This window comes from Nerophis lumbriciformis, linkage group LG22, assembly GCF_033978685.3.
Source record: "Nerophis lumbriciformis linkage group LG22, RoL_Nlum_v2.1, whole genome shotgun sequence".
Taxonomy (NCBI): Eukaryota; Metazoa; Chordata; class Actinopteri; order Syngnathiformes; family Syngnathidae; genus Nerophis; species Nerophis lumbriciformis.
Window position 1 is genome coordinate 2,179,959 of NC_084569.2, and position 27,500 is coordinate 2,207,458.

Genomic DNA, 27,500 nt, shown 5'->3' on the forward strand with positions numbered 1-27,500 from the left:
CCAAAAGAAGAACACATTTGCTTTCCTTTTTTATGCATTCTAATTCGTAAAATACGGGCAAGTACGAGGTGGCTAACAATCCAGCTAATGGGAATACTCTATTGCACCCATATAGCCCTCTAAAGAACATCCAAAAACTGCTAACAACAATCCATTTACATCTTCTGATCTGAGTATTAACCAAGTATTTATGTTATTGTTATTATAAGTCCTAACGCAGAGGAACTATTTTTTGCGACATCGTGATCTCAGAGCATACTTGCCAACCTTGAGACCTCCGATTTCGGGAGGTGGGGGGTGGGGGGCGGGGGCGTGGTTGGGGGCGTGGTTAAGAGATATATATATATATATATATATATATATATATATATATATATATATAAGAAATACTTGACTTTCAGTGAATTCTAGCTCTATATATATATATATATATATATATATATATATATATATATATATATATATATATATATATATATAAAAATACTTGAATTTCAGTGTTAATTTATTTACACATATACACACACTTAACACTCATCTACTCATTGTTGAGTTAAGGGTTGAATTGTCCATCCTTGTTCTATTCTCTGTCACTATTTCAGAACACACACATTATACAAATATACGTTATAAAATCAATAAGAAAACGGGAGCTCTAATTTGGGAGTCTGAATTAGGATCAGAAGTTCCTATATAAACATTGCGCACTCACGTCGCCTTTTTGTATTGATTACTGCAGCTGTGCACTGGATTCATTCACAAATACAAACTACAACTCACAAACACTTTAGAGTTAGGCTCCACCATCAGAATGTGTACTTAAACCTATAAAGATCACATGGATATTATTCAGTGAGTTGATTCACCAAAACTAGCCTGTTATACAGGAGGAAAAGGCACACAGGACGTTTCAATTGTTCACAGACTGGTCGCGCTCATCAGAATGACAAGACACTTCCGGTCTGCAGGTGATAGCATTCAATTGGGAAGAAACGCCCTACTGCCCCCTACTGACCAATGTGAATACTGATAAATGTGTAATGACAGCTCCAAAAACGAATTCAAACCACAAAATAAAATAAATAAATCAACACAAAAATGTGACACATTATGGGTGGGTCACATATGCATGTACAGTAGATGGCAGTATTGTCCTGTTTAAAAGTGTCACAACATTGCTGTTTACGGCAATGTTGTGAACAGGATGTCAACACGTCACTCAGGTCCGCATGGAGCTGGAGGGGGCGTGGCCTCCAGCTCCGCCTGAATTTCGGGAGATTTTCGGGAGAAAATTTGTCCCGGGAGGTTTTCGGGAGAGGCGCTGAATTTCGGGAGTCTCCCGGATAATCCGGGAGGGTTGGCAAGTATGTCTCAGAGAGCTAACCAGCTTATGCTGCTATCTTATTTATTTACATTTATTTACCATTTATGCTGCTATATTGACTTACTGAGCTGCTGCATTGCCTCTATGAGTTGGTAAATGTTCATTCTAGAATGTAAATCATGCCACTCACTTGAATAGTAGAAGGTTGTGGCCATAAACCGAGAAGCTGGTCAACTTTGACTTTCAGTTTAGACACAAAGATGGCGAGAAAGACACAAAAAGACGCTGTTCTTTTGTGTGAGTGTGTTTTTATCCTGCATGAGGATTATGAATAATTTTCATCTTAACGGGAAGATAAAAAACATGCCACCAGTAAGCATTCCAGTGAGAGCAGACATTATACAGTAAGCGATTGTTTCATGTTGGTAGTTTGTATATCTTGTTTAGCACTTAACAATACTGCTACTTGCTGGATCTGCTTCTTAAACTTGCAGTTCATCCTCCTTATATTCAGGATCAAAAATATAAGTTTCTGGAAGTAGTATTTGTTGTCTCTCGTGAAGTCTGCTATGATTAGTAGTAGTTGTTGAAGGAAATAGCAAATGTGATGCATCTGTGAGATTAATAGGCGGTCGTATGCTCAAAATGATTAAAATATGTCAATATTAGATGGTATTACATTACATATATACTTACAGCCTGAATATAAAACGTTGATGGAGGTTTTTAGAGCACTTTATAAGCGTAATAAAGCAAATCTAATTATTTTCATTAGAAGTTGACTTTTGCTAGTATTTATTTACGAGTTGAATGTACTACAAAAAGAAAAATATGTTCTTGTCTTACAAAACTATTGTGAATAGGCACAATTTAAAAAAAAAAGTGCAGTTCCCCTTTAAATCCAAAAGTTTGACCCCATATGTCAGATTGACTTGACATTTCTCACACACCTTCATGCCTACTGTAACTTTCGGGTGTTTAGCCACCTAACCACTGACGCTGGTTGAAAAACATGGCTGTGAGCAAGCTACGCCTCTTTGCAGGGAAATAATAGAAATAATTAGCTAATTTTTTCCCCAGAAGTCATTGACCATTTATTAATCCAATGCCAGTAGTGTCCAAACTTTTTGAATTGGGCAAAAAAAATTTGGCCGAGAGCCCAAAGCCATGTAAAGGAACAATATATATAGCCTATACATCTGCATATTACATACCTGCCAACTTTTGAAATCAGAAAAACCTAGTAGCCAGGGTCCAGGGGCCGCAGGCCCCGGTAGGTCCAGGACAAAGTCCTGGTGGGGGGTTCAGGCTTCGCCCCCCGACGCAAAATGATTATTAGCATTCAGACAGGTTAAAATGTTGCTAAAACCATCACTTTTCTATCAGTAACAGTGACTTTTCAAAACAAAAATATTACAGCAAAAATCATATGGGTTGATTGACATGTTTATTCTGTAAGCTAACTTCAATAGTTTGAAATTATTTTGACAGTTAATGCCAGTTATCCTGTCAACCTTTCACAAGACTTCAATTTGTTCATTGAAAGTATAAACAGTATAAACACTTTTTACAGTAAACAAATGGTAAAACAGGACTAAACAATTCCATTAAAAAAAAAAATTGGTGTCATTATTAACTTTCTGTCCAAGCTTGTATAATCTACTGCCTTGTTCAATTGTAAAAAATATTCTGTGCCTAAAATTCACATTTCTATCACAATTATCATACTGTAAACATGGTAAACTAACTTCATTAAAATTAATAGTCCTGTCAATAGCATGGAATTACAATTCAAATGTAGTTTTTTTGTAAGCCTTTCAAAAGAATTCAAAATATGAAAAATTAATGAAAATTAATTTAAGCCATCAGACACTTGAAAAGTGGCACATCACATCTCTAATGTAATCATTTGAACTTTTCAACAGAAATAGCACTGCAAAAATATTAAGGACATACTTCTGTATTTTGGTAGTTATGCTGTCAACATTTAACAAGATTTCTTCAACTTGGACTTGAAAGCATAAATAGTATAAACACTTTTAACAGTATAACAGTACTAAACAATTCCAATAGATAACATTGGTGTCATTACCTTTTTGTGGCTAAAATCCAAATTTAGCAGCGGCATTAGACTTGTGTTTTTTTGTCCCAACGTGGTCTTTTACATGGCTAATTCCTCCGTGTCCGATCGAAAAATCTTGTCTGCACAAGGTGCAATTCGCGTAGTTTTCACCCTTTTTGGAACGGATAATTATTCCCGGATAGGCTTTTGAATATTCTTCACGGAATGACTGCAGTTTTCTTTTCGGTTTAAGACTCGTTTGCGATTTTTCTCCGGCTGATTCCATGATCGTTCGCTCGTTTGGAAACAATGGCAACAGGTGCCTCGTGCTTGGCAGCGGTGCTATAAATAGCCTCGCGCATTTAAAAAAAAATTTTTTTTTTAATTAATGAAAAACCGTATTTTTTATCACTGCAACCGTAACCCGGAATAGGTTGATGAAAACCGTACTAATTACGGGAAAACCGGAGTAGTTGGCAGGTATGATATTATATAAATACAATGGATATATACATACTAATTAATAATTGGATATTAAGAGTATTGACTGCTACCTTGTTTACTTCCGTGATGACCTCCTTAAAGTTTTGTAATCAATCAGCCAAAATGCACCAAACATGGATATGTGTGGAGAATGTTTTGCATTTTCCCCATCATGCATTGTAATGGATTTAAATAGGTGTCATTTTGAATTTCTTATGGTGCTGGGACATTTTTTTTATAATATCCACAAAGTTCAATGAGCAGGTTGTGTTATGTGTGACAAGGTGTCTTGACTCTCTGTGTTGGTTGCAGTTTTGTTTTTTTGCGCCATGAGTCGGAAAGGCTGTTTGGAATGGGTCATATAAGTAAATGCTGTGATATATCACTCACAATTCATGGTCATTTACTTGAGTGACCCACTTTGCAGCAATCAGATTATTAGATATTTAAAATTAATTTCTCTTTTTCTTCTATTCCCTCGGTGGAGGGAATACTTCGAAGACCTCCTCAATCCCACCAACACGTCTTCCTATGAGGAAGCAGTGCCTGGGGAGTCTGTGGTGGGCTCTCCTATTTCTGGGGCTGAGGTTGCTGAGGTAGTCAAAAAGCTCCTCGGTGGCAAGGCCCCGGGGGTGGATGAGATCCGCCCGGAGTTCCTTAAGGCTCTGGATGCTGTGGGGCTGTCTTGGTTGACAAGACTCTGCAGCATCGCGTGGACATCGGGGGCGGTACCTCTGGATTGGCAGACCGGGGTGGTGGTTCCTCTCTTTAAGAAGGGGAACCGGAGGGTGTGTTCTAACTATCGTGGGATCACACTCCTCAGCCTTCCCGGTAAGGTCTATTCAGGAGTACTGGAGAGGAGGCTACGCCGGATAGTCGAACCTCGGATTCAGGAGGAACAGTGTGGTTTTCGTCCTGGTCGTGGAACTGTGGACCAGTTCTATACTCTCGGCAGGGTCCTTGAGGGTGCATGGGAGTTTGCCCAACCAGTCTACATGTGTTTTGTGGACTTGGAGAAGGCATTCGACCGTGTCCCTCGGGAAGTCCTGTGGGGAGTGCTCAGAGAGTATGGGGTACAGGACTGTCTGATTGTGGCAGTCCGCTCCCTGTATGCTCAGTGCCAGAGCTTGGTCCGTATTGCCGGCAGTAAGTCGGACACGTTTCCAGTGAGGGTTGGACTCCGCCAAGGCTGCCCTTTGTCACCGATTCTGTTCATAACTTTTATGGACAGAATTTCTAGGCGCAGTCAAGGCGTTGAGGGGATCTGGTTTGGTGGCTGCAGGTCTCTGCTTTTTGCAGATGATGTGGTCCTGATGGCTTCATCTGGCCAGGATCTTCAGCTCTCACTGGATCGGTTCGCAGCCGAGTGTGAAGCGACTGGGATGAGAATCAGCACCTCCAAGTCCGAGTCCATGGTTCTCGCCCGGAAAAGGGTGGAGTGCCATCTCCGGGTTGGGGAGGAGATCTTGCCCCAAGTGGAGGAGTTCAAGTACCTCGGAGTCTTGTTCACGAGTGATGGAAGAGTGGATCGTGAGATCGACAGGCGGATCGGTGCGGCATCTTCAGTAATGCGGACGCTGTATCGATCCGTTGTGGTGAAGAAGGAGCTGAGCCGAAAGGCAAAGCTCTCAATTTACCGGTCGATCTACGTTCCCATCCTCACCTATGGTCATGAGCTTTGGGTTATGACCGAAAGGACAAGATCACGGGTACAAGCGGCCGAAATGAGTTTCCTCCGCCGGGTGGCGGGGCTCTCCCTTAGAGATAGGGTGAGAAGCTCTGTCATCCGGGGGGAGCTCAAAGTAAAACCGCTGCTCCTCCACATCGAGAGGAGCCAGATGAGGTGGTTCGGGCATCTGGTCAGGATGCCACCCGAACGCCTCCCTAGGGAGGTGTTTAGGGCACGTCCGACTGGTAGGAGGCTGCGGGGAAGACCCAGGACACGTTGGGAAGACTATGTCTCCCGGCTGGCCTGGGAACGCCTCGGGGTCCCACAGGAAGAGCTGGACGAAGTGGCTGGGGAGAGGGAAGTCTGGGCTTCCCTGCTTAGGCTGCTGCCCCCGCGACCCGACCTCGGATAAGCGGAAGAAGATGGATGGATGGAATAAAATTAATTTGGAAACAATCCGCAGGCCGAATTCCATTACAATAGACTGAGGACGTCTCGAGGGACCAAATTGACGGCGGGACGTATTTTGGACACCACTGATCTAATGGTTATAAAACTTGAACGCTATTGTCATCATTCTTTCCAAACACATAACATTACACGTAAGTCCACTTCAGGACACACTAGAAATACCTGCCCAGTCTAAAGGGGTTATGCACCTGATGAGGTGAGTGCATGTTATCTGCAACACCGAGGCGACTAACAGACAGTTTGAAAGCAGACTTTACCAGTAGAGCCTGCATGGCCTCCCACTCCTGTGGAGATTGTATCTTGTGCGCCAACAGCCTTGTGGCCAGCTGAGGTCTGCAACATCAGACACAAACAACGCTCCACATCAACACTGTACCACCGGGGTTGTATGTTGTCCTTCATAAGGTAAACACGGTCGTGCTGCAACAGGTCTTACCCCTCCAAGTCATTGTTGAGCTGTTCGCAGAACGCATTGATGCTGCTCCAGTCCGTATCCCGATTCAGTGGGTTGGTTGCTCTGTCTGAAACGTTGGACAACACAGGGATCTATTACATGTAGAATTCGCTAGTGTTGTTGTGCATCAGATGATGTATTAAGTCAGGGGTGTCAAACTCATTTTAGCAAGCCTATTCCCAACTGGTAAAATCATGGCATGATAACTTAAAAATAAAGACAACTTCAGAATGTTTTCTTTGGGCACGTAAATACGACTGCCTACAAAACAGCACATCCTGAAGATGGTCTGTAAAACATAATCTATACAACATTTTGACCAAAGAACCACCATTACATGTTATGTCCACCACACTGAAGTGTTTTAAATGCACAATAAATTCATAATGACCTATTTAAGACAGTATAAAACAGGGTTCGTACACCTTTTCCATGGCCAAATTCAAGGACTTTCAAGATCAATTTTCCAGTTTTTCCAGTACCCTTCAAAAGGCAAAAACCAGTGTGAATCAATCCATAGCCTTGTTGTTTGAGGTCACCAAATGCTGTCTGTAGGAAAAATACGGAAAATCTGCTAAAACCTAACCCTAACATTGAACCGGCAGTTATCATTAACTGAATGGGACATAGAAAATGAAGCAGGGTTTCTCTGCACCAGGGGTGCTCATTACGTCGATCGCGAGCTACCAGTCGATCTCGGAGGGTGTGTCAGTCGATCACCAGCCAGGCATTAAAAAAATAGTCCTAAAAATGAGCGATCATAAATCTTCACTATGACGTCACTTGATTGATATTCACGGCACCCGAGGGTCTTCTGAGATGACGCTGACTGCTGCCAGCTCATTAAAATTACCGACTGGAAGGCGAGAAACACTTTATTTCAACAGACTCTGGCGCCGTACCTGTCGTCAAAACTCCAAAGACCGACTGCACAGTTGCACAATAAAAGCTCTGCTTCATCCCGCCTGCGCTACCAAAATAAGAGTCTCAGAAAGCTGGCGTGCACAAGCTAGCAAGCTACGGAGTTTGCCGACAATGTATTTCTTGTAAAGTGTATACAAAGGAGTACGGAAGCTGGACAAATAAGATGCCAAAAACCAACCACTTTCATGTGGTATTGGACAGAAAGGAGGACTTTTTTTCTCCTCCATTCGAAAATGCGGACATTATCAGCACCACTGTCTGATTCCAATCAATGCAAGTCATCAGAATCAGGTAATACACCAACTTATATTCTTGTCTTCATGAAAGAAAGGAATCTATATGTGTTAAAAATGCTTGTATTATCTTTAAACACCTTTAACTTATTAACAATATTAACTATATGTGTTAAACATGCTTGTATTATCTTTAAACACCTTTAACTTATTAACAATATTAACTATATGTGTTAAACATGCTTGCATTATCTTTAAACACTTTTAACTTGTTAACAATATTAACTGTATGTATTAAACATACTTGTATTATCATTAAACACCTTTAATTTTTTAACAATATTAACTATATGTGTTAAACATGCTTGCATTATCATTAAACAACTTTAACTTGTTAACAAAAACATATATTTCATAAATAAGTAAATATAAATGATATATATGAATGAGGTAGATCCCCACGACTTGATCAATTGAAAAGTAGCTCGCCTGCAGAAAAAGTGTGAGCACCCCTGCTGTAAACTATGCAATGTCATTGGTGTTTGAAAACGTTTACTTCTTTGTTTGTATCATCATCATTCATGTACACATCATTCCTTACAAGAAATAACCATCCATCCATCTTCTTCCACTAATCCGAGGTCGGGTTGTGGGGGCAGCAGCCTAAGCAGGGAAGCCCAGACTTCCCTCTCCCCAGCCACTTTGTCTAGCTCTTCCCAGGGGATCCCGAAACGTTCCCAGGCCAGCCGGGACTATGTCTTCCCAACGTGTCCTGGGTCTCTATATTAGTCTATTTATACCTGCATTGTCCTTTCCATCCTTACACTTTCCATCATTGTAACTGAGCTACTGTGTTGAACAATCTCCCTTGTGGATCATTAAAGTTTGTCTAAGTCTAAGTCTTCCCCGTGGCCTCCGACCGGTCGGACATGCCCTAAACACCTCCCCAGGGAGGCGTTCAGGTGGCATCCTGACCAGATGCTCGAACCATCCTCTCCATGTGGAGGAGCAGCGGCTCCCCCTGGATGACAGAGCTTCTCACCCTATCTCTAAGGGAGAGAGCCCTTAGAAGAAATAACATGAATTATTATTCTTTACTTCTTTGTATCATAATTCATGCATACATCATGTTCATTAAAACGACAACCGATGCACCACTGTTGGCATGACAACAACCTAATGTGCAAAGCCAACAGATCAGGCGTGCTTTCATTGTTAAGGAAACTTATTCTATTTGTTTCCATTTTATAATTAGCCTATCGGGTCAGACTTCCGAGAAATATGACGAACATTTCCAAGCATTTACAAGCACTTCACCCAAAATTCAAGCATTTTTCAAACCTCGAAAACACAACCTTAAAATCCAAGTATTCTCAAGGTTTTTAAAGCACCCGTACGACCCCTGATAAATCCACTTCAATGTTTTTTCTGGACAGCTCGTATATTTGCCTCCAAACCTTTAAAAATACATCCAAATCGGCACCGATTTATGTAAATAAACAGTAGTCGAATTAGCCTCTTGCCCCGCACCTGAAACCCGGAAGTGGCTCTCGGTCACGTGATTGCAACCCAGCAATATTATTCCATTTATTCATGTCAACAATCCAACTTGTCCTTGTGACATTCAAACCAGTGTTTTTCAACCTTTTTTGAGCCAAGGCACATTTTTTTCATTAAAAAAATCACGCCTGCCTTGTGCTATTGCCCGCACCAGCTTTGTTTTCGCAATCAAGACTGTTTAAGTTGTGCGTATGCTATCCTTCTTTGTGGGGACATTGTTGATTGTCATGTCATGTACGGGATGTGCTTTGTGGACTCCGTCTGCTCCACACGCTGTAAGTCTTTGCTGTCGTCCAGCATTCTGTTTTTGTTGGCTTTGTAGCCAGTTCAGCTTTACTTTTGTTTTGCATAGCCATCCCTATGCTTCAGTGCCTTTTCCTAGCGGAACTTGCCTTTTGTTCATTTTTGGTTTAAGCGTTACATACCTGCATGCTGTCTCCCGCTGTGCTCTGCATATTGGGATCACGACAAACTAGGGCTGGTCGATACATGGAATATACTGGATTTATCGCGGGTTTGTCTCTGTGAAATATAGAAAATGACTATATGGTGATATTGGAGTATACGTTCTCACGCAGTTGTTTTTAGCTGTGGACATTACACTACAGGCTCTTCTCACTCTTTCTTGTCTCTTCTTCTCAGAGACATAAAACAAGCGCACCTTCTTACATATGTCACATACTGTCGCGCGTGCAACGTCATACACTCTCATGGAACAGAGAGGTAGCTGCATGGGTAACGTTGGCTGTGATGCTAACGGAGCGGTGCGAGCGGTAATACGAGAGAAAGAAGGTACGAATCTGGTAACAAATGAAGGAAGAATTAATTCCCAAGAAAAACAGCAGGGGGTCCATCGTCTGGCGGTGGTTTGGCTTCAAGCGGAAAGATGTTGAACAGACAGACAACTGTAATATGTCAAGTGTGGGGCAAAAGCGTTGCTACAAAAAGAAGCATTACTGCTAATTTGTAGCATCATTTGAAAGGTCACCCGCTCGAGAATGAAGAGTGCTTGAAACTCCGCATGTCAACATCTCCGTTCGGTGCCACACCAACAAAATCCCCAAGCCACAATTTCCACATCAACACCGTATGAAACAAATAGTCAACAACAGAAGGAGACGACGTCCGCAGGAACCTACCACTTAGTGAAGGACATACACTATTTGATTTACTATTATGCAGCTCATTTTTATTTGACACTTATTGAAATATCTTGTGTGACATCATGCACAAAAGTGCACTTTATTTGTTTTTAACTATTGTAGCGGCATTCTGTACAAAAAGTGCACTTTAATTTAGTGTTGTTTTGATATGTCATCTTAGTGACATCATGCACAAAAGTGTACTTTATTTGTTTTTAACTATTGTAGCGGCGTTCTGTACAAAAAGTGCACTTTAATTGAGTGTTGTTTTGATATGTCATCTTAGTGACATCATGCACAAAAGTGCACTTTAATTGAGTGTTGTTTTGATATGTCATCTTAGTGACATCATGCACAAAAGTGCACTTTAATTGAGTGTTGTTTTGATATGTCATCTTAGTTACATCATGCACAAAAGTGCACTAATAGCTTGTTTTAAAATGTCTCTGACAATCTTGCACTTTCTGTTTGGAAATGACATGAATGTTTGTGCCACTGCTTAATAACTGTTTAATAAATACACTTTTAGTTGTGATTTACCTCTCTGCATGAAAGTTTAAAAGTAGCATATATTAATGCAGTATGAAGAATGTTTTAATGTAGACACATAGAATCATCATACAGCTGTGATTATATGCATCAAGTGTTCATTCAAGGCTAAGGCAAAATATCCACATATATATGGTGTATGGTGACATGGACTAAACATATCCACATATATATGGTGTATGGTGACATGGACTAAACATATCCACATATTAATAAAAGGCCTTATCGCCCAGCCCTACGACAAACCATCCTCGACGATACGATGCTTAAACCAAAAATAAACAAAAGGTGAGTGCCCCTAAGAAAGGGCATTGAAGCTTAGGGAAGGCTATGCAGAACGAAACTAAAACTGAACTGGCTACAAAGTAAACAAAAACAGAATGCTGGACGACAGCAAAGACTTACTGTGGAGCCAAGACGGCGTCCACAATGTACATCCGAACATGACATGACAATCAACAATGTCCCCACAATGAAGGATAAAACAACTGAAATATTCTTGATTGCTAAAACAAAGTAGATGTGGGAAATATCGCTCAAAAGGAAGACATGAAACTGCTACAGGAAAACACCAAAAAAAAGAGAAAAAGCCACCAAAATAGGAGCGCAAGACAAGAAGTAAAACACTACACACAGGAAAACAGCAAAAAAGTCCAAATAAGTCAGGGTGTGATGTGACAGGTGGTGACAGTACACCTACTTTGAGACAAGAGCTATAGTGATGCATGCTTGGTTGTGCTTTAAAGTCATATCCAACAATTGCAACAACGACTTTTTACTGTCAACTGAGTTTCGTTTTTTAATGATTTCTGCTGGTGATGTTCCTCCGCATTCTTTCAATGCAAAAAATGTGGTTTGGCTCAAAAAATGTTGAAAAACACTAGACGACAACGGCACATTATTATAATTATTGATTTGCAAAAAATATTTTTGGGACCAATTAGGTGAAGTCGCATCATTTCCCACGGCACAACAGACAATATCTCAGTGTGCCGCGGTACAGTGGTTGAAAAACACTGCTTTAGACTATGTATTTTCTTGGTGAAATGTATTTTAGCAGTACAAATACAAGACAAACGGTGAAATGTATTTTAGCAGTACAAATACAAGACTAATGGTGAAATGTATTTTAGCAGTACAAATACAAGACAAATGGTTAAATGTATTTTAGTAGTACAAATACAAGACAAATGGTTAAATGTATTTTAGCAGTACAAATACAAGACAAATGGTTAAATGTATTTTAGCAGTACAAATACAAGACAAATGGTTAAATGTATTTTAGCAGTACAAATACAAGACAAATGGTTAAATGTATTTTAGCAGTACAAATACAAGACAAATGGTTAAATGTATTTTAGCAGTACAAATACAAGACAAATGGTTAAATGTATTTTAGCAGTACAAATACAAGACAAATGGTTAAATGTATTTTAGCAGTACATATACAAGACAAATGGTTAAATGTATTTTAGCAGTACAAATACAAGACAAATGGTGAAATGTATTTTAGCAGTACAAATACAAGACAAATGGTTAAATGTATTTTAGCAGTACAAATACAAGACAAATGGTTAAATGTATTTTAGCAGTACAAATACAAGACTAATGGTGAAATGTATTTTAGCAGTACAAATACAAGACAAATGGTTAAATGTATTTTAGTAGTACAAATACAAGACAAATGTTTAAATGTATTTTAGCAGTACAAATACAAGACAAATGGTGAAATGTATTTTAGCAGTACAAATACAAGACAAATGGTGAAATGTATTTTAGCAGTACAAATACAAGACAAATGGTGAAATGTATTTTAGCAGTACAAATACAAGACAAATGGTTAAATGTATTTTAGCAGTACAAATACAAGACAAATGGATAAATGTATTTTAGCAGTACAAATACAAGACAAATGGTGAAATGTATTTTAGCAGTACAAATACAAGACAAATGGTTAAATGTATTTTAGCAGTACAAATACAAGACAAATGGTTAAATGTATTTTAGCAGTACAAATACAAGACAAATGGCACCTGGACGCCACCGCTGTAGGTGTTGACGTTAGCTAGCTCGGCAGTGTGGTCGTGACGGCGTCTACAACTTTATTTGGTCTTCACAACACCGCTTAGTGGAAGTTTGATGAGCTTTAGGATATAACGTATAAAGCATCGAGCCAGGACAGCCGGCAGGTACAGGTAGTAGTAGTAGTAGTAGTAGTAGCCACGTTAGCATCCTCGTTAGCATCTCGCTCGGGCGGCATTTTGGCACAACGACACGACACGCGTGGGACTCTAACATTCCCACGATGGATGTTCGGCACACCGAGCCTTACTTGGAGACAAAATACTCACTGATACGAGACTCCAAACTCTCCGTATCGGGCGGAGCAGCCATCACGGCGAGATTGACGTCGTCCTGGCGGCTGCCTCCTGTCACGTGACCACACGTCAAGGCGCTGTTGACCTAGAACTAAAGTGACTAGACCCCCTGACGCTGTTTTCTACTTATTTTGATTATTTTTATCTCTCCATTGTTTGTAAATGTTGCAGTTTATAAATAAAGGTTTATAAAATAAATAAAATAAAAACACTACAGTGACGAGACTTAGTATTTACGCTGTGCTCGTCGTCAAAAATAATTACTACATCGTGTGGGGGGGAAAATAAATAACAAATAAAATAATAATTTGATTTAAAAAATCTGACTTTTTGGACCCAAATGGCAATGTGTATGAATGGCGATTCTTGTGCGGCACGTCTTTGACCATAGAAAAGTACGAGGAAATAGGCGAGGGCGGACCTACGTCACTTCCGCCTGCCAAACCCCTAGCAACCGGTCGCCATATTGAATTCGTTGAAAACAAACCAGCTCACAGCGAACACAGCATTGACAGAAAAGGCATTTAACGAGGTTTCACGGCATTTTAAACTGTTCTAAATGGCGCATGATTATGTAAATAGTCTTTCCAGTGAGGCTAGGTTAAGATACGAGTTAAAATGTTCTGTAGTTGGATTAAACGACTGCCCTTACCGCCTTCCAGCAGATGCGTGGACTGATAATCCTACACAATGGCCGGACATGGAATTTGGAAATCTTTATGTCTACCTCACAAGCGCACCAGGTCGGTTGTTAGCTTCGGTTGTTATATAACGAATAAATCACATAAAAATTGTTAAATCACCCAAGGTATGTTGATAAATGATAATAAGGATGACACGGTGGCTACCAATATCTGTATATTTATTATATCTGTAGAGAGCTCATTCAAATTCAGTTCAGTATTATGATTTATTATTTGCTGAATTACTGTTCCTTTTTTTAACTGAATTATTTATTTAAAATTACAGGCGTTTTCACTCATCAGGCTGGGTTGACTCTTCTCTCAGCAGCTCAGTCAACATGTTAACATTGATTGCAGCAGGCTCAATGTTTTCACACTCATTTGTCCTTTCCGTTAGATCACTGAAAGGTAGTCGTTTCCCACAGGGTTTCTTTGTACTTTTTGAGTTCTCTGCTGCCGATTCACGCTTTGAAGTCGCTCGTAACTGTCCATCCTATGGGATGCCTTCTTTCCACTCTGTGGCAGGTGAGGTAAGATGGATGGTGCATAATCAGGGTGCATGGGATTCTTTACAGGTCGTCCTGAGAGGGAAACAATTAAAAAATATTGAGAGATTTGAGGGCTACAACTACAAGTAATGTTTGATTACAACAAAGGAGACTTGCAGACAGCATTTTACGACTGTCTTGAAAAGTTGATTAAATGGCAACATGAAAATTATAAGGTTTATTGGTTTTTAAAAACCCAACCGTTAAGTGCAAATTTAAATGAAACCGGTTTTCGAAAATAGCCTTTATACCGTATGTTATTGTTGTGCAACAACAACAACTTCAGCTGTCGAACGTTATTCAGTAAAAATTCAACGGGTTCAACATTAGCATGGACGGTATAGCCAAGTTGTGGTTAAGAAGGTGGATTTTTGTTCCTTATATTTACCAGAAACAAAGTGATCCGAACACACGACCCGGGATTTTGGGGGACTCCAGTGAGAACCGTCCTCGTTTTCCAGGTGTAAAGCTGCGAGCCATTTGTCTCGTCTCTGTGGGCTTTTAGCACGCTTTGGCAGAACAAAATACGACCTTTGTTTTCCCTGTTTCCAGTTGTGGTTTGCACAACCAAAAACAACACAGTTTTTTGGCATTTTGGAGGCAGAATGACGGGTTTAATCAGCGCAGGTCGACAGGTTAAAGAGTAATGGCGACGGTTTGTTTTCAATGCCAGTCAGGTTGCTATGGCTCGAAGAACCCGTATGTAGCTCAGTTGCCCGGATGTCGGCCCTGCCTTAATGTGCTCGTCGTCAAAAATAATTACTACATCGTGTGGGGGGAAAAATAAATAACAAATAAAATAATAATTTGATTTAAAAAATCTGACTTTTTAGACCCAAATGGCAATGTGTATGAATGGCGATTCTTGTGTGGCACATCTTTAACCATAGAAAAGTACGAGGAAATACCGGAAGTCAGTCCTATTTCAAACTAAAAGCTAGTGAATTTTTTTGATTGATTGATTGAGACTTTTATTAGTAGGTTGCACAGTGAAGTACATATTCCGTACAATTGACCACTAAATGGTAACACCCCAATACATTTTTACACTTGTTTAAGTCGGGGTCCACTTAAAATTGATTTATGATACAGATATATACTATCATCATAATACAGTCATCACACAGGATAATCATCAGGGTGTATACATTGAATTATTTACATTATTTACAATTCGGGGTGTGGAGGGGGGGGGGGTTAGGTTTGGTTGTTATCATCAGTCATCAACAATTGAGAACAGAGAAATGGACATTGAAACAGTGTAAGTCTGACTATGGTAGGATATGTACAGCAAGTAGTGGACATAGAGAGAGAGAGAGGGATCAGAAGACACAAATTTGCAACACCTATTGATAAATTCGATAAATACTAGGGCTGTGAATCTTTGGGCATACTTGCCAACCTTGAGACCTCCGATTTCGGGAGGTGGGGGGTGGGGGTGGGGGCGGGGACGTGGTCGGGGGTGGGGCGGGGGGCGTGGTTAAGATATATATATATATATATATATATATAAGAAATACTTGACTTTCAGTGAATTCTAGCTATATATATATATATATATATATATATATATATATATATATATATATATATATATATATATATATATATATATATATATATATACACCAGCCAAAAAAGAACAGAAAACGAAACGACATCATCTGGTACAACCCCCCATACAGCAAAAACGTCTCAACTAACATTGGACACAAATTCCTCAATCTGATTGACAAACACTTTCCCAAAGACAACACCCTAAGAAAAGTATTCAACAAGAACAACATTAAATTGAGCTACAGCTGCATGAACAATATACGACAAATCATCTCAAACCACAACAAAACAATTGCAAATGAGCCGTCGGCCCCCGGACAGAGCGACTCCAAAACCAACAAAGGCTGTAACTGTCGAAAGAAACCTGATTGCCCTCTCAACGGGGGGTGCTTACAAACATCAGTTGTCTACCAATCTAAGGTAATACGCAAGGACATTAACACATCCGACACATATGTAGGATTAACCGAGGGAGAATTCAAAACCAGATGGAACAATCACAAGGCTTCTTTCAGGAACCAAAACCTGCGAAATACCACAGAACTCAGCAAACACATTTGGGACCTCAAAGACAATAATGTTGAATATTCAATAACATGGCAAATTCTTGCATCCAGCACACCTTACAATAGTGGTAATAAAAGATGCAACCTATGCTTGAAAGAGAAACTGTTTATTATTTACCGTCCAGACCTGTCATCCCTCAACAAGCGCAGCGAAATTGTAACAGCATGCCGCCATAGACGGAAACACCTCCTAGGTAACACATGAGCCAATCACCACGCCCCTACGCCAGCCTGTACCCACCCACTCTGTGCCCTATATAAACCATGGTATGCGAATGCTCCCATTAAAATCTCCTGATGATTGAGGGTACCCCCCCTCATGAAACAGGCCTGTAGAGATGAAATAGTCTTGTGATTTTTTTCCCACACATATATATATATATATATATATATATATATATATATATATATATATATATATATATATATATATATATATATATATATATATATAAATAAAATAAATACTTGAATTTCAGTGTTCATTTACAAACTACAACTCACAAACACTTTAGAGTTAGGCTCCACCATCAGAATGTGTACTTAAACTTATAAAGATCACATGGATGTTATTCAGTGAGTTGATTCACCAAAACTAACCTGTTATACAGGAGGAAAAAGCACAAAGGACGTTTCAATTGTTCACAGACTGGTCGCTCTCATCAGAATGACAAGACACTTCTGGTCTGCAGGTGATAGCATTCAATTGGGAAGAAACGCCCTACTGCCCCCTACTGACCAATGTGAATACTGATAAATGTGGAACGACAGCTCCAAAAACGAATTCAAACCACAAAATAAACTAAATAAATCAACACAAAAATGTGACACATTATGGGTGGGTCACATGTGCATGTACAACAGGCTGTCAACACATCACTCAGGTCCGCATGGAGCTGGAGGAGGCGTGGCCTCCAGCTACGCCTGAATTTCGGGAGATTTTCGGGAGAAAATTTGTCCCGGGAGGTTTTCGGGAGAGGCGCTGAATTTCGGGAGTCTCCCGGAAAATCCGGCAGGGTTGGCAAGTATGCCTATATTACAGACGTCTGGGTTGACCCGTCCACCCACTAGAGAACGGTGGAATGTCTCCCTCTGGTGGCGTCTGTCGTGCGGTGCAAGGATACTACCCTATATTCCGTTGTGTCCTGAGCAAGACACTTCACCCTTGCTCCTGATGGGTGCTGGTTAGCGCCTTGCATGGCAGCTCCCTCCATCAGTGTGTGAATGTGTGTGTGAATGGGTAAATGTGGAAGTAGTGTCAAAGCGCTTTGAGTACCTTGAAGGTAGAAAAGCGCTATACAAGTACAACCATATATTACAGACGTCTGGGATGACCCGTCCACCCACTAGTGAACAGTGGAATGTCTCCCTCTGGTGGCGTCTATTGTGCGGTGCAAGGATACTACCCTATATTACAGACGTCTGGGATGACCCGTCCACCCACTAGTGAACAGTGTACGGTAATGTCTCCCTCTAGTGGCGTCTATCGTGCAGTACAAGGAGTGCTCAGCACAGCGTGACAGACAACAGGCAAGAAGGGGATTTTTGTTTTTTTCCAAACAAAGCGACGAAGACGAGTACATTTTGGGGGTTTAGTGCAGGACTTGGATATTTACACGCTGCGTGGTGATTGGCAACTCGTGGCTGCCGTGGGTTTTCTTTCTCTCTGGTGGAAGGCAGTGACGACGTGAGTGTTTCAGGTCCTGTCAGGTCACTTGAAAGAAGGCAAGAAGGTGTTTGTTTGCAGGCGTGGTGACGTCTTCCCGACACGAGATGAGATGAGGGCCCCACGTGACATGACGTCGTCATCTTTCGCCTTGCTGCAGTGGTGCAGACAAACATGCGCGACTTACCCAAATGTGGAAATCAACAACTTGTCCAGCGCCTTCAGAGACGGTCTGGCTTTCTGCGCCATCATCCACAAACACCGGCCGGACCTCATGTCAGTTTCTTTTTCTGGCTCCTAACTCAACTCTATTTTCTGCTTGTATTTGGACAAATCTCCATTTGTTTTGACTAAACTTGGAATGACACTAATCCACCCACTTCTCCATAATCCTTCCCAATCCCCTTTTACCCTCAAACTGGATGACTTGTGTCTCTTCTTGACACATGCAGTCCACTTTTGACCTTCTTGTAGGTGAAATATTAGACTTTTAACGCTCATCTTTTGTTTCCCCTCCTTCAATCAGAGATTTCAGCTCCCTGTCAGCAGCCAACGTCTATGAAAACAACCAGCTGGTGAGTCCCACGCACGCACACTGGTCACGTGGGGAGCAGGGCCGGAACCCTGGCATAAACACTTGGGCTGGGAATCTTTGGTCAGCTAACATTTGATCCAATTCCAATTCTTGTGGTGACGATCCGATTCAGAATGGATTCTTAATTCAACACCAATCTCACATCTGTGGAAGGACGTTTCTGCCACAAAAAAAATACCCCAATGGTAAATCATAATTATGAGATACAAAAATGTAATTCTGTAATCGAAAAAAAATCGTAATTATGAGATAAGTAGTCTAAACTGTGTGATAAGAAAGTCCAAATTATGAGATTAAAAGTCATAATTACATGATAAGGAGGTCTAAAATAAGAAAACAACCTCTAAATTGTGAGAAATAAGTCATAATTACATGATAAGAAAGTCTAAATTGGGAGATAAAAGTCATAATTACGTGACAAGAAAGTCTAAATTGTGATAAAAGTCATAATTACGTGATAAGAAAGTCTAATATAAGAAAGAAAAAACCCTCTAAATTGTGAGAAAGAAGTCATAATTACATGATGATAAAGTCTAAATTATGAGATAAAAGTCATAATTACGTGACAAGAAAGTCTAAATTGTGATAAAAGTCATAATTACATGATAATAAAGTCTAAATTGTGCGATAAGTCATAATTACGTGATAAGAATGTCTAATATAAGGAAAAAAAACCTCTAAATTGTGAGAAAGAAGTCATAATACATGATAAGAAAGTCTAAATTGTGAGATAAAAGTCATAATTACATGATAATAAAGTCTAAATTGTGTGATAAGTCATAATTACATGATAAGAAAGTCTAAATTGTGATAAAAGTCATAATTACATGATAAGGAAGTCTAAATTGTGAGATAAAAGTCATAATTACGTGATAAGAAAGTCTAATATAAGGAAAAAAGACCTCTAAATTGTGAGAGAGAAGTCATAATTACATGGTAAGAAAGTCTAAATTGGGAGATAAAAGTCATAATTACGTGACAAGAAAGTCTAAATTGTGATAAAAGTCATAATTACGTGATAAGAAAGTCTAATATAAGAAAAAAACCCTCTAAATTGTGAGAAAGAAGTCATAATTACATGATGATAAAGTCTAAATTATGAGATAAAAGTCATAATTACGTGACAAGAAAGTCTAAATTGTGAGATAAAAGTCATAATTACGTGATAAGAAAGTCTCATATAAGGAAAAAAGACCTCTAAATTGTGAGAAAGAAGTCATAATACATGATAAGAAAGTCTAAATTGTGAGATAAAAGTCATAATTACATGATAAGAAAGTCTAAATTGTGAGATAAAAGTCATAATTACATGATAATAAAGTCTAAATTGTGCGATAAGTCATAATTACGTGATAAGAATGTCTAATATAAGGAAAAAAAACCTCTAAATTGTGAGAAAGAAGTCATAATACATGAGAAGAAAGTCTAAATTGTCAGATAAAAGTCATAATTACCTGATAAGAAAGTCTAAATTGTGAGATAAAAGTCATAATTACATGATAATAAAGTCTAAATTGTGCGATAAGTCATAATTACATTATAAGAAAGTCTAAATTGTGATAAAAGTCATAATTACATGATAAGGAAGTCTAAATTGTGAGATAAAAGTCATAATTACGTGATAAGAAAGTCTAATATAAGAAAAAAAACCTCTAAATTGTGAGAAAGAAGTCATAATTACGTGATAAGAAAGTCTAATATAAGGAAAAAAGACCTCTAAATTGTGAGAGAGAAGTCATAATTACATGGTAAGAAAGTCTAAATTGGGAGATAAAAGTCATAATTACGTGACAAGAAAGTCTAAATTGTGATAAAAGTCATAATTACGTGATAAGAAAGTCTAATATAAGAAAAAAACCCTCTAAATTGTGAGAAAGAAGTCATAATTACATGATGATAAAGTCTAAATTATGAGATAAAAGTCATAATTACGTGACAAGAAAGTCTAAATTGTGAGATAAAAGTCATTATTACATGATAATAAAGTCTAAATTGTGAGATAAAAGTCATAATTACGTGACAAGAAAGTCTAAATTGTGAGATAAAAGTCATAATTACATGATAAGGAAGTCTAAATTGTGAGATAAAAGTCATAATTACGTGATAAGAAAGTCTAATATAAGAAAAAAAAACTCTAAATTGTGAGAAAGAAGTCATAATTACGTGATAAGAAAGTCTAATATAAGGAAAAAAGACCTCTAAATTGTGAGAGAGAAGTCATAATTACATGGTAAGAAAGTCTAAATTGGGAGATAAAAGTCATAATTACGTGACAAGAAAGTCTAAATTGTGATAAAAGTCATAATTACGTGATAAGAAAGTCTAATATAAGAAAAAAACCCTCTAAATTGTGAGAAATAAGTCATAATTACATGATGATAAAGTCTAAATTATGAGATAAAAGTCATAATTACGTGACAAGAAAGTCTAAATTGTGAGATAAAAGTCATTATTACATGATAATAAAGTCTAAATTGTGAGATAAGTCATAATTACATGATAAGAAAGTCTAAATTGTGATAAAAGTCATAATTACGTGATAAGAAAGTCTAATATAAGGAAAAAAGACCTCTAAATTGTGAGAGAGAAGTCATAATTACATGGTAAGAAAGTCTAAATTGGGAGATAAAAGTCATAATTACATGATAATAAAGTCTAAATTGTGATAAAAGTCATAATTACGTGATAAGAAAGTCTAATATAAGAAAAAAAACCTCTAAATTGTGAGAAAGAAGTCATAATTACATGATGATAAAGTCTAAATTATGAGATAAAAGTCATAATTACGTGACAAGAAAGTCTAAATTGTGAGATAAAAGTCATAATTACGTGATAAGAAAGTCTCATATAAAGAAAAAAGACCTCTAAATTGTGAGAAAGAAGTCATAATACATGATAAGAAAGTCTAAATTGTGAGATAAAAGTCATAATTACCTGATAAGAAAGTCTAAATTGGGAGATAAAAGTCATAATTACGTGACAAGAAAGTCTAAAATAAGAAAACAATCCTCTACATTGTGAGAAAGAAGTCATAAATACATTATAATAAAATCGTAATTATGAGATAAAAGTCATAAATATGTGATAGGAAAGTCTAAATTGTGAGAAAGAAGTCATAATTACGAGATAAAGTCCTGGATCACATTCTGGCACTAAAATTGCATTGGTGTCCAAACATTTGGGTCTTTTTTAGTTGAAATTGTACAAGCGAGTAATAACCTGTGATTAATCCTGATTCATCCTCATTCCAAAGTGTGATTAATCCTGATTCATCCTCATTCCAAATGTGATTAATTATGCAGCACTGCAAAGAATGCGTTGCAAGAATCAGTTGTAATACATTCTCATTTCAAAGAATGGAATTAAAGTTCAAGGATAACGATTGTTTTCTTATAAATCAATTGTGTTCAAGCCTAAAAAGTCCTCTCACTTCATGTTTGGCCCTGACCCAAACTCTGTTACTTTCTGTATTTGAGACAGAGCGCCCTCTAGTGGATGTAACACCTTTCTCTCTTCAGTATGTGAGACCTCTACTAGTGGATGTAACACCTTTGTCTCTTCAGTATGTGAGACCTCTACTAGTGGATGTAACACCTTTGTCTCTTCAGTATGTGAGACCTCTACTAGTGGATGTAACACCTTTGTCTCTTCAGTATGTGAGACCTCTACTAGTGGATGTAACACCTTTGTCTCTTCAGTATGTGAGACCTCTACTAGTGGATGTAACACCTTTCTCTCTTCAGTATGTGAGACCTCTACTAGTGGATGTAACACCTTTGTCTCTTCAGTATGTGAGACCTCTACTAGTGGATGTAACACCTTTGTCTCTTCAGTATGTGAGACCTCTACTAGTGGATGTAACACCTTTGTCTCTTCAGTATGTGAGACCTCTAGTGGATGTAACACTTTTGTCTCTTCAGTATGTGAGACCTCTACTAGTGGATGTAACACCTTTGTCTCTTCAGTATGTGAGACCTCTACTAGTGGATGTAACACCTTTGTCTCTTCAGTATGTGAGACCTCTACTAGTGGATGTAACACCTTTGTCTCTTCAGTATGTGAGACCTCTACTAGTGGATGTAACACCTTTCTCTCTTCAGTATGTGAGACCTCTACTAGTGGATGTAACACCTTTGTCTCTTCAGTATGTGAGACCTCTACTAGTGGATGTAACACCTTTGTCTCTTCAGTATGTGAGACCTCTACTAGTGGATGTAACACCTTTGTCTCTTCAGTATGTGAGACCTCTACTAGTGGATGTAACACTTATGTCTCTTCAGTATGTGAGACCTCTACTAGTGGATGTAACACTTATGTCTCTTCAGTATGTGAGACCTCTACTAGTGGATGTAACACCTTTGTCTCTTCAGTATGTGAGACCTCTACTAGTGGATGTAACACTTATGTGTATTCAGGCCTTTGCGCTGGCAGAGAGCAGACTGGGTATTCCTGCCTTCCTGGTCCCTGAAGACCTGCTCAGCAGTCCGGTGCCAGACTGCTTGGGCGTGCTGACCTACCTGTCCAAGTTCTACTACTACTTCAGCACAGGTCTGTGATCCATCCTCCATCTCTCTACTCTTTGTCATTCTTCTGCACAGCACACATTCCACACATTCCACACATTCCACACATTCCACACATTCCACAAGCAGATGCATCAAACACCATGTTGACATTTAAAAAAAATACTCTACTTTTAAAAAAACACAAATAGACCTTTCTGGAAACGTTCACCCGCTCCCTTTTTCAACTTTCACTGCATGCCAGAAATCAACAGGACTGCAATCTAGTTGTGGCAGTGGTTGTGGGAAGGCATCTTCTAATTTGCATAATTGGCCATGACGCATGTACATGTCATTTTCATGGACACTGTGGGACACAGGAAAAGTCATCTGTCGCTAATTCCCTTTTCTTCCACTTGTAGCTACTTTCATTTCACATCATAGTCCACTTTTATTTCACTTGTATCTCCTTTCATTTCACATCATAGTCCACTTTTATTTCACTTGTATCTACTTTCATTTCACATCATAGTCCACTTTTATTCCACTTGTATCTACTTTAATTTCACATCATAGTCCACTTTTATTTCACTTGTATCTACTTTGATTTCACATCATAGTCCACTTTTATTTCACTTGTATCTACTTTCATTTCACATCATAGTCCACTTTTATTTCACTTGTATCTACTTTGATTTCACATCATAGTCCACTTTTATTTCACTTGTATCTATTTTCATTTCACATTGTAGTCCACTTGTATCTACTTTGATTTCACATTATAGTCCACTTGTAGCTACTTTCATTTCACATCATAGTCCACTTTTATTCCATTTGTATCTACTTTGATTTCACATCATAGTCCACTTTTATTCCACTTGTATCTACTTTCATTTCACATTGTAGTCCACTTGTATCTACTTTGATTTCACATCATAGTCCACTTTACAACATAAGAAATAAAGGTCCCATTATAATGTCCACTTTATTGAATTGTAGTCCACTTTTATTCCACTTGTATCTACTTTCATTTCACATTGTAGTCCACTTTTATTCCACGTGTATCTACTTTCATTTCACATTGTAGTCCACTTTTATTGCACTTGTATCTACTTTAATTTCACATTGTAGTCCACTTGTATCTACTTTGATTTCACATTATAGTCCACTTGTAGCTACTTTCATTTCACATCATAGTCCACTTTTATTTCACTTGTATCTACTTTCATTTCACATTGTAGTCCACTTTTATTCCACTTGTACCTACTTTCATTTCACATTATAGTCCACTTTTATTTCACTTGTAGCTATTTTTATTTCACACTGTAGTCCACTTGTATCTACTTTGATTTCACATTATTGTGCACTTTTATTTCACTTGTATCTACTTTCATTTCACACAAGTCCACTTTTATTCCACTTGTATCTACTTTCATTTAACATCCTAGTCCACTTTTATTTCACTTGTATCTACTTTCATTTCACATTGTAGTCCACTTTTATTCCACTTGTATCTACTTTCTTTTCACATTATAGTCCACTTTTATTTCACTTGTAGCTACGTTTATTTCACACTGTAGTCCACGTGTATCTACTTTGATTTCACATTATAGTCCACTTTTATTTCACTTGTATCTACTTTCATTTCACATTGTAGTCCACTTTTATTCCACTTGTATCTACTTTCATTTAACATCCTAGTCCACTTTTATTTCACTTGTATCTACTTTCATTTCACATTGTAGTCCACTTTTATTTCACTTGTATCTACTTTCATTTCACATTGTAGTCCACTTTTATTCCACTTGTATCTACTTTCATTTAACATCATAGTCCACTTTTATTTCACTTGTATCTACTTTCATTTCACATTGTAGTCCACTTTTATTCCACTTGTATCTACTTTAATTTCACATCGTAGTCCACTTTTATTTCACTTGTATCTACTTTGATTTCACATCATAGTCCACTTTTATTTCACTTGTATCTACTTTCATTTCCCATCATAGCCCACTTTTATTCCACTTGTATCTACTTTCATTTCACATTATAGTCCACTTTTATTTCACTTATAGCTACTTTTATTTCACACTGTAATCCACTTTTATTTCACTTGTATCTACTTTCATTTCACATTGTAGTCCACTTTTATTTCACTTGTAGCTACTTTTATTTCACACTGTAGTCCACTTGTATCTACTTTGATTTCACATTATAGTCCACTTGTAGCTACTTTGATTTCACATTATAGTCCATTTGTAGCTACTTTCATTTCACTTGTATCTACTTTCATTTCACATTTTAGACCACTTGTATCTACTTTGATTTCACATTATAGTCCACATGTAGCTACTTTCATTTCACATTATAGTCCACTTTTATTCCACTTGTATCTACTTTCATTTCACATTGTAGTCCACTTTTATTTCACTTATATCTACTTTCATTTCACATTTTAAACCACTTTTATCTACTTTGATTTCACATTATAGTCCACTTGTAGCTACTTTCATTTCACATCATAGTCCACTTTTATTCCACTTGTATCTACTTTCATTTCACATGGTAGTCCACTTTTATTTCACTTATATCTACTTTCATTTCACATTTTAGACCACGTGTATCTACTTTGATTTCACATTATAGTCCACTTGTAGCTACTTTCATTTCACAACATAGCCCACTTTTATTCCACTTGAATCTACTTTCATTTCACATTATAGTCCACTTTTATTTCACTTGTAGCTACTTTTATTTCACACTGTAGTCCACTTTTATTTCACTTGTATCTACTTTCATTTCACATTGTAGTCCACTTTTATTCCACTTGTATCTACTTTAATTTCACATCATAGTCCACTTTTATTTCACTTGTATCTACTTTGATTTCACATCATAGTCCACTTTTATTTCACTTGTATCTACTTTGATTTCACATCATAGTCCACTTTTATTTCACTTGTATCTACTTTCATTTCACATTGTAGTCCACTTTTATTTCACTTGTAGCTACTTTTATTTCACACTGTAGTCCACTTGTATCTACTTTGATTTCACATTATAGTCCACTTGTAGCTACTTTGATTTCACATTTTAGTCCATTTGTCGCTACTTTCATTTCACTTGTATCTACTTTCATTTCACATTTTAGACCACTTGTATCTACTTTGATTTCACATTATAGTCCACTTGTGGCTACTTTCATTTCACATTATAATCCACTTTTATTCCACTTGTATCTACTTTCATTTCACATTGTAGTCCACTTTTATTTCATTTGTATCTACTTGCATTTCACATTTTAGACCACTTGTATCTACTTTGATTTCACATTATAGTCCACTTGTAGCTACTTTCATTTCACATCATAGTCCACTTTTATTCCACTTGTATCTACTTTTATTTAAATTTTTTGTCCAATTTCACTTTTTTGTAGACTTTTGTTGAACTTGTCATAGATTTTTTTGGTCACACTCTTATACAAATGTTATTCTGGTAGCGCCAAGTCTACTTGTGTCAATGAGCCAAAAATAAATAATAACACTGCTATTATATGAAACATAACAACATAAGAAATATAAGTCCCATTATAATGTGTTCATTAGCGAGAGAGAACAAGTGGGTGTCTACTGCTGTTGTATGGAATATAACACTGATGCCATCACTGGTGTTGTATAATAAAAATGGTAGTGCTAAAACAAAAGTCCCATCATAAAGTGACAAAACAGGCCGCCTGCTTCTCTGCACATTTGATGCAAATAAGGACTAATGTTTAGTTCCTGCAGCAGAAGCCAAAGAAGATGTTTGCACACCAGCTGCTCTTCAGAAGCCATCATTTACATCTTCCTCTCTTGACTTTGCAGCCGGTCCTTCCGGTCTGAGGTCGGCACACCTGGTCTTACCCAAGCAGGTGATCAGGACTCCATCTCATAAAGTGCTTTTTTTTTTCTTTTCCTATCATCATCATCATCTACGTTAATTTCCGGTATGAACTTTTTCAGCGCTCCCCCGCTCCGCCTTCCTTCGGAGACGACGGCCGTGGCGGCAGAAGAGAGCACGCGTCTTGTCCTCGCTGCCTGCAACATGTGCACCTGGTCCAGAGACACCTGGTCCGAGGAGAGGTCTACCACCGCA

At 38.2% G+C, this 27,500-nt stretch overlaps 2 protein-coding genes across 4 annotated transcripts in view; one reads left to right on the forward strand and one right to left on the reverse strand.

The window, feature by feature from the left end:
- The window catches only part of LOC133615685 (ADP-ribosylation factor-binding protein GGA1-like), a 34,342-nt gene extending 20,967 nt beyond the window's left edge, over positions 1–13,375 (reverse strand). For all 3 annotated transcript variants that reach the window (XR_009816742.2, XM_061974454.2, XM_061974453.2), the window contains exons 1-3: positions 13,223–13,375; positions 6,446–6,530; positions 6,267–6,342 (exon numbers count right to left, since the gene is read on the reverse strand). Coding sequence is in view for 2 of the 3 variants with exons in the window: in XM_061974454.2 (XP_061830438.1) it covers positions 6,267–6,342; positions 6,446–6,530; positions 13,223–13,265 (204 nt within the window). In the remaining variant the exon portion in view is untranslated. The remainder of the gene's footprint in view (positions 1–6,266; positions 6,343–6,445; positions 6,531–13,222) is intronic.
- Positions 13,376–13,806: 431 nt separating this feature from the next.
- The window catches only part of LOC133615689 (MICAL-like protein 1), a 31,942-nt gene continuing 18,248 nt past the window's right edge, over positions 13,807–27,500 (forward strand). Inside the window, exons 1-6 of the mRNA XM_072915774.1 lie at positions 13,807–13,992; positions 18,337–18,545; positions 18,796–18,844; positions 23,280–23,412; positions 27,230–27,300; positions 27,368–27,500. The exon at positions 27,368–27,500 is cut by the window's right edge and continues 10 nt beyond it. Coding sequence (XP_072771875.1) covers positions 13,915–13,992; positions 18,337–18,545; positions 18,796–18,844; positions 23,280–23,412; positions 27,230–27,300; positions 27,368–27,500 — 673 coding nt within the window. The 5' untranslated portion in view covers positions 13,807–13,914. The remainder of the gene's footprint in view (positions 13,993–18,336; positions 18,546–18,795; positions 18,845–23,279; positions 23,413–27,229; positions 27,301–27,367) is intronic.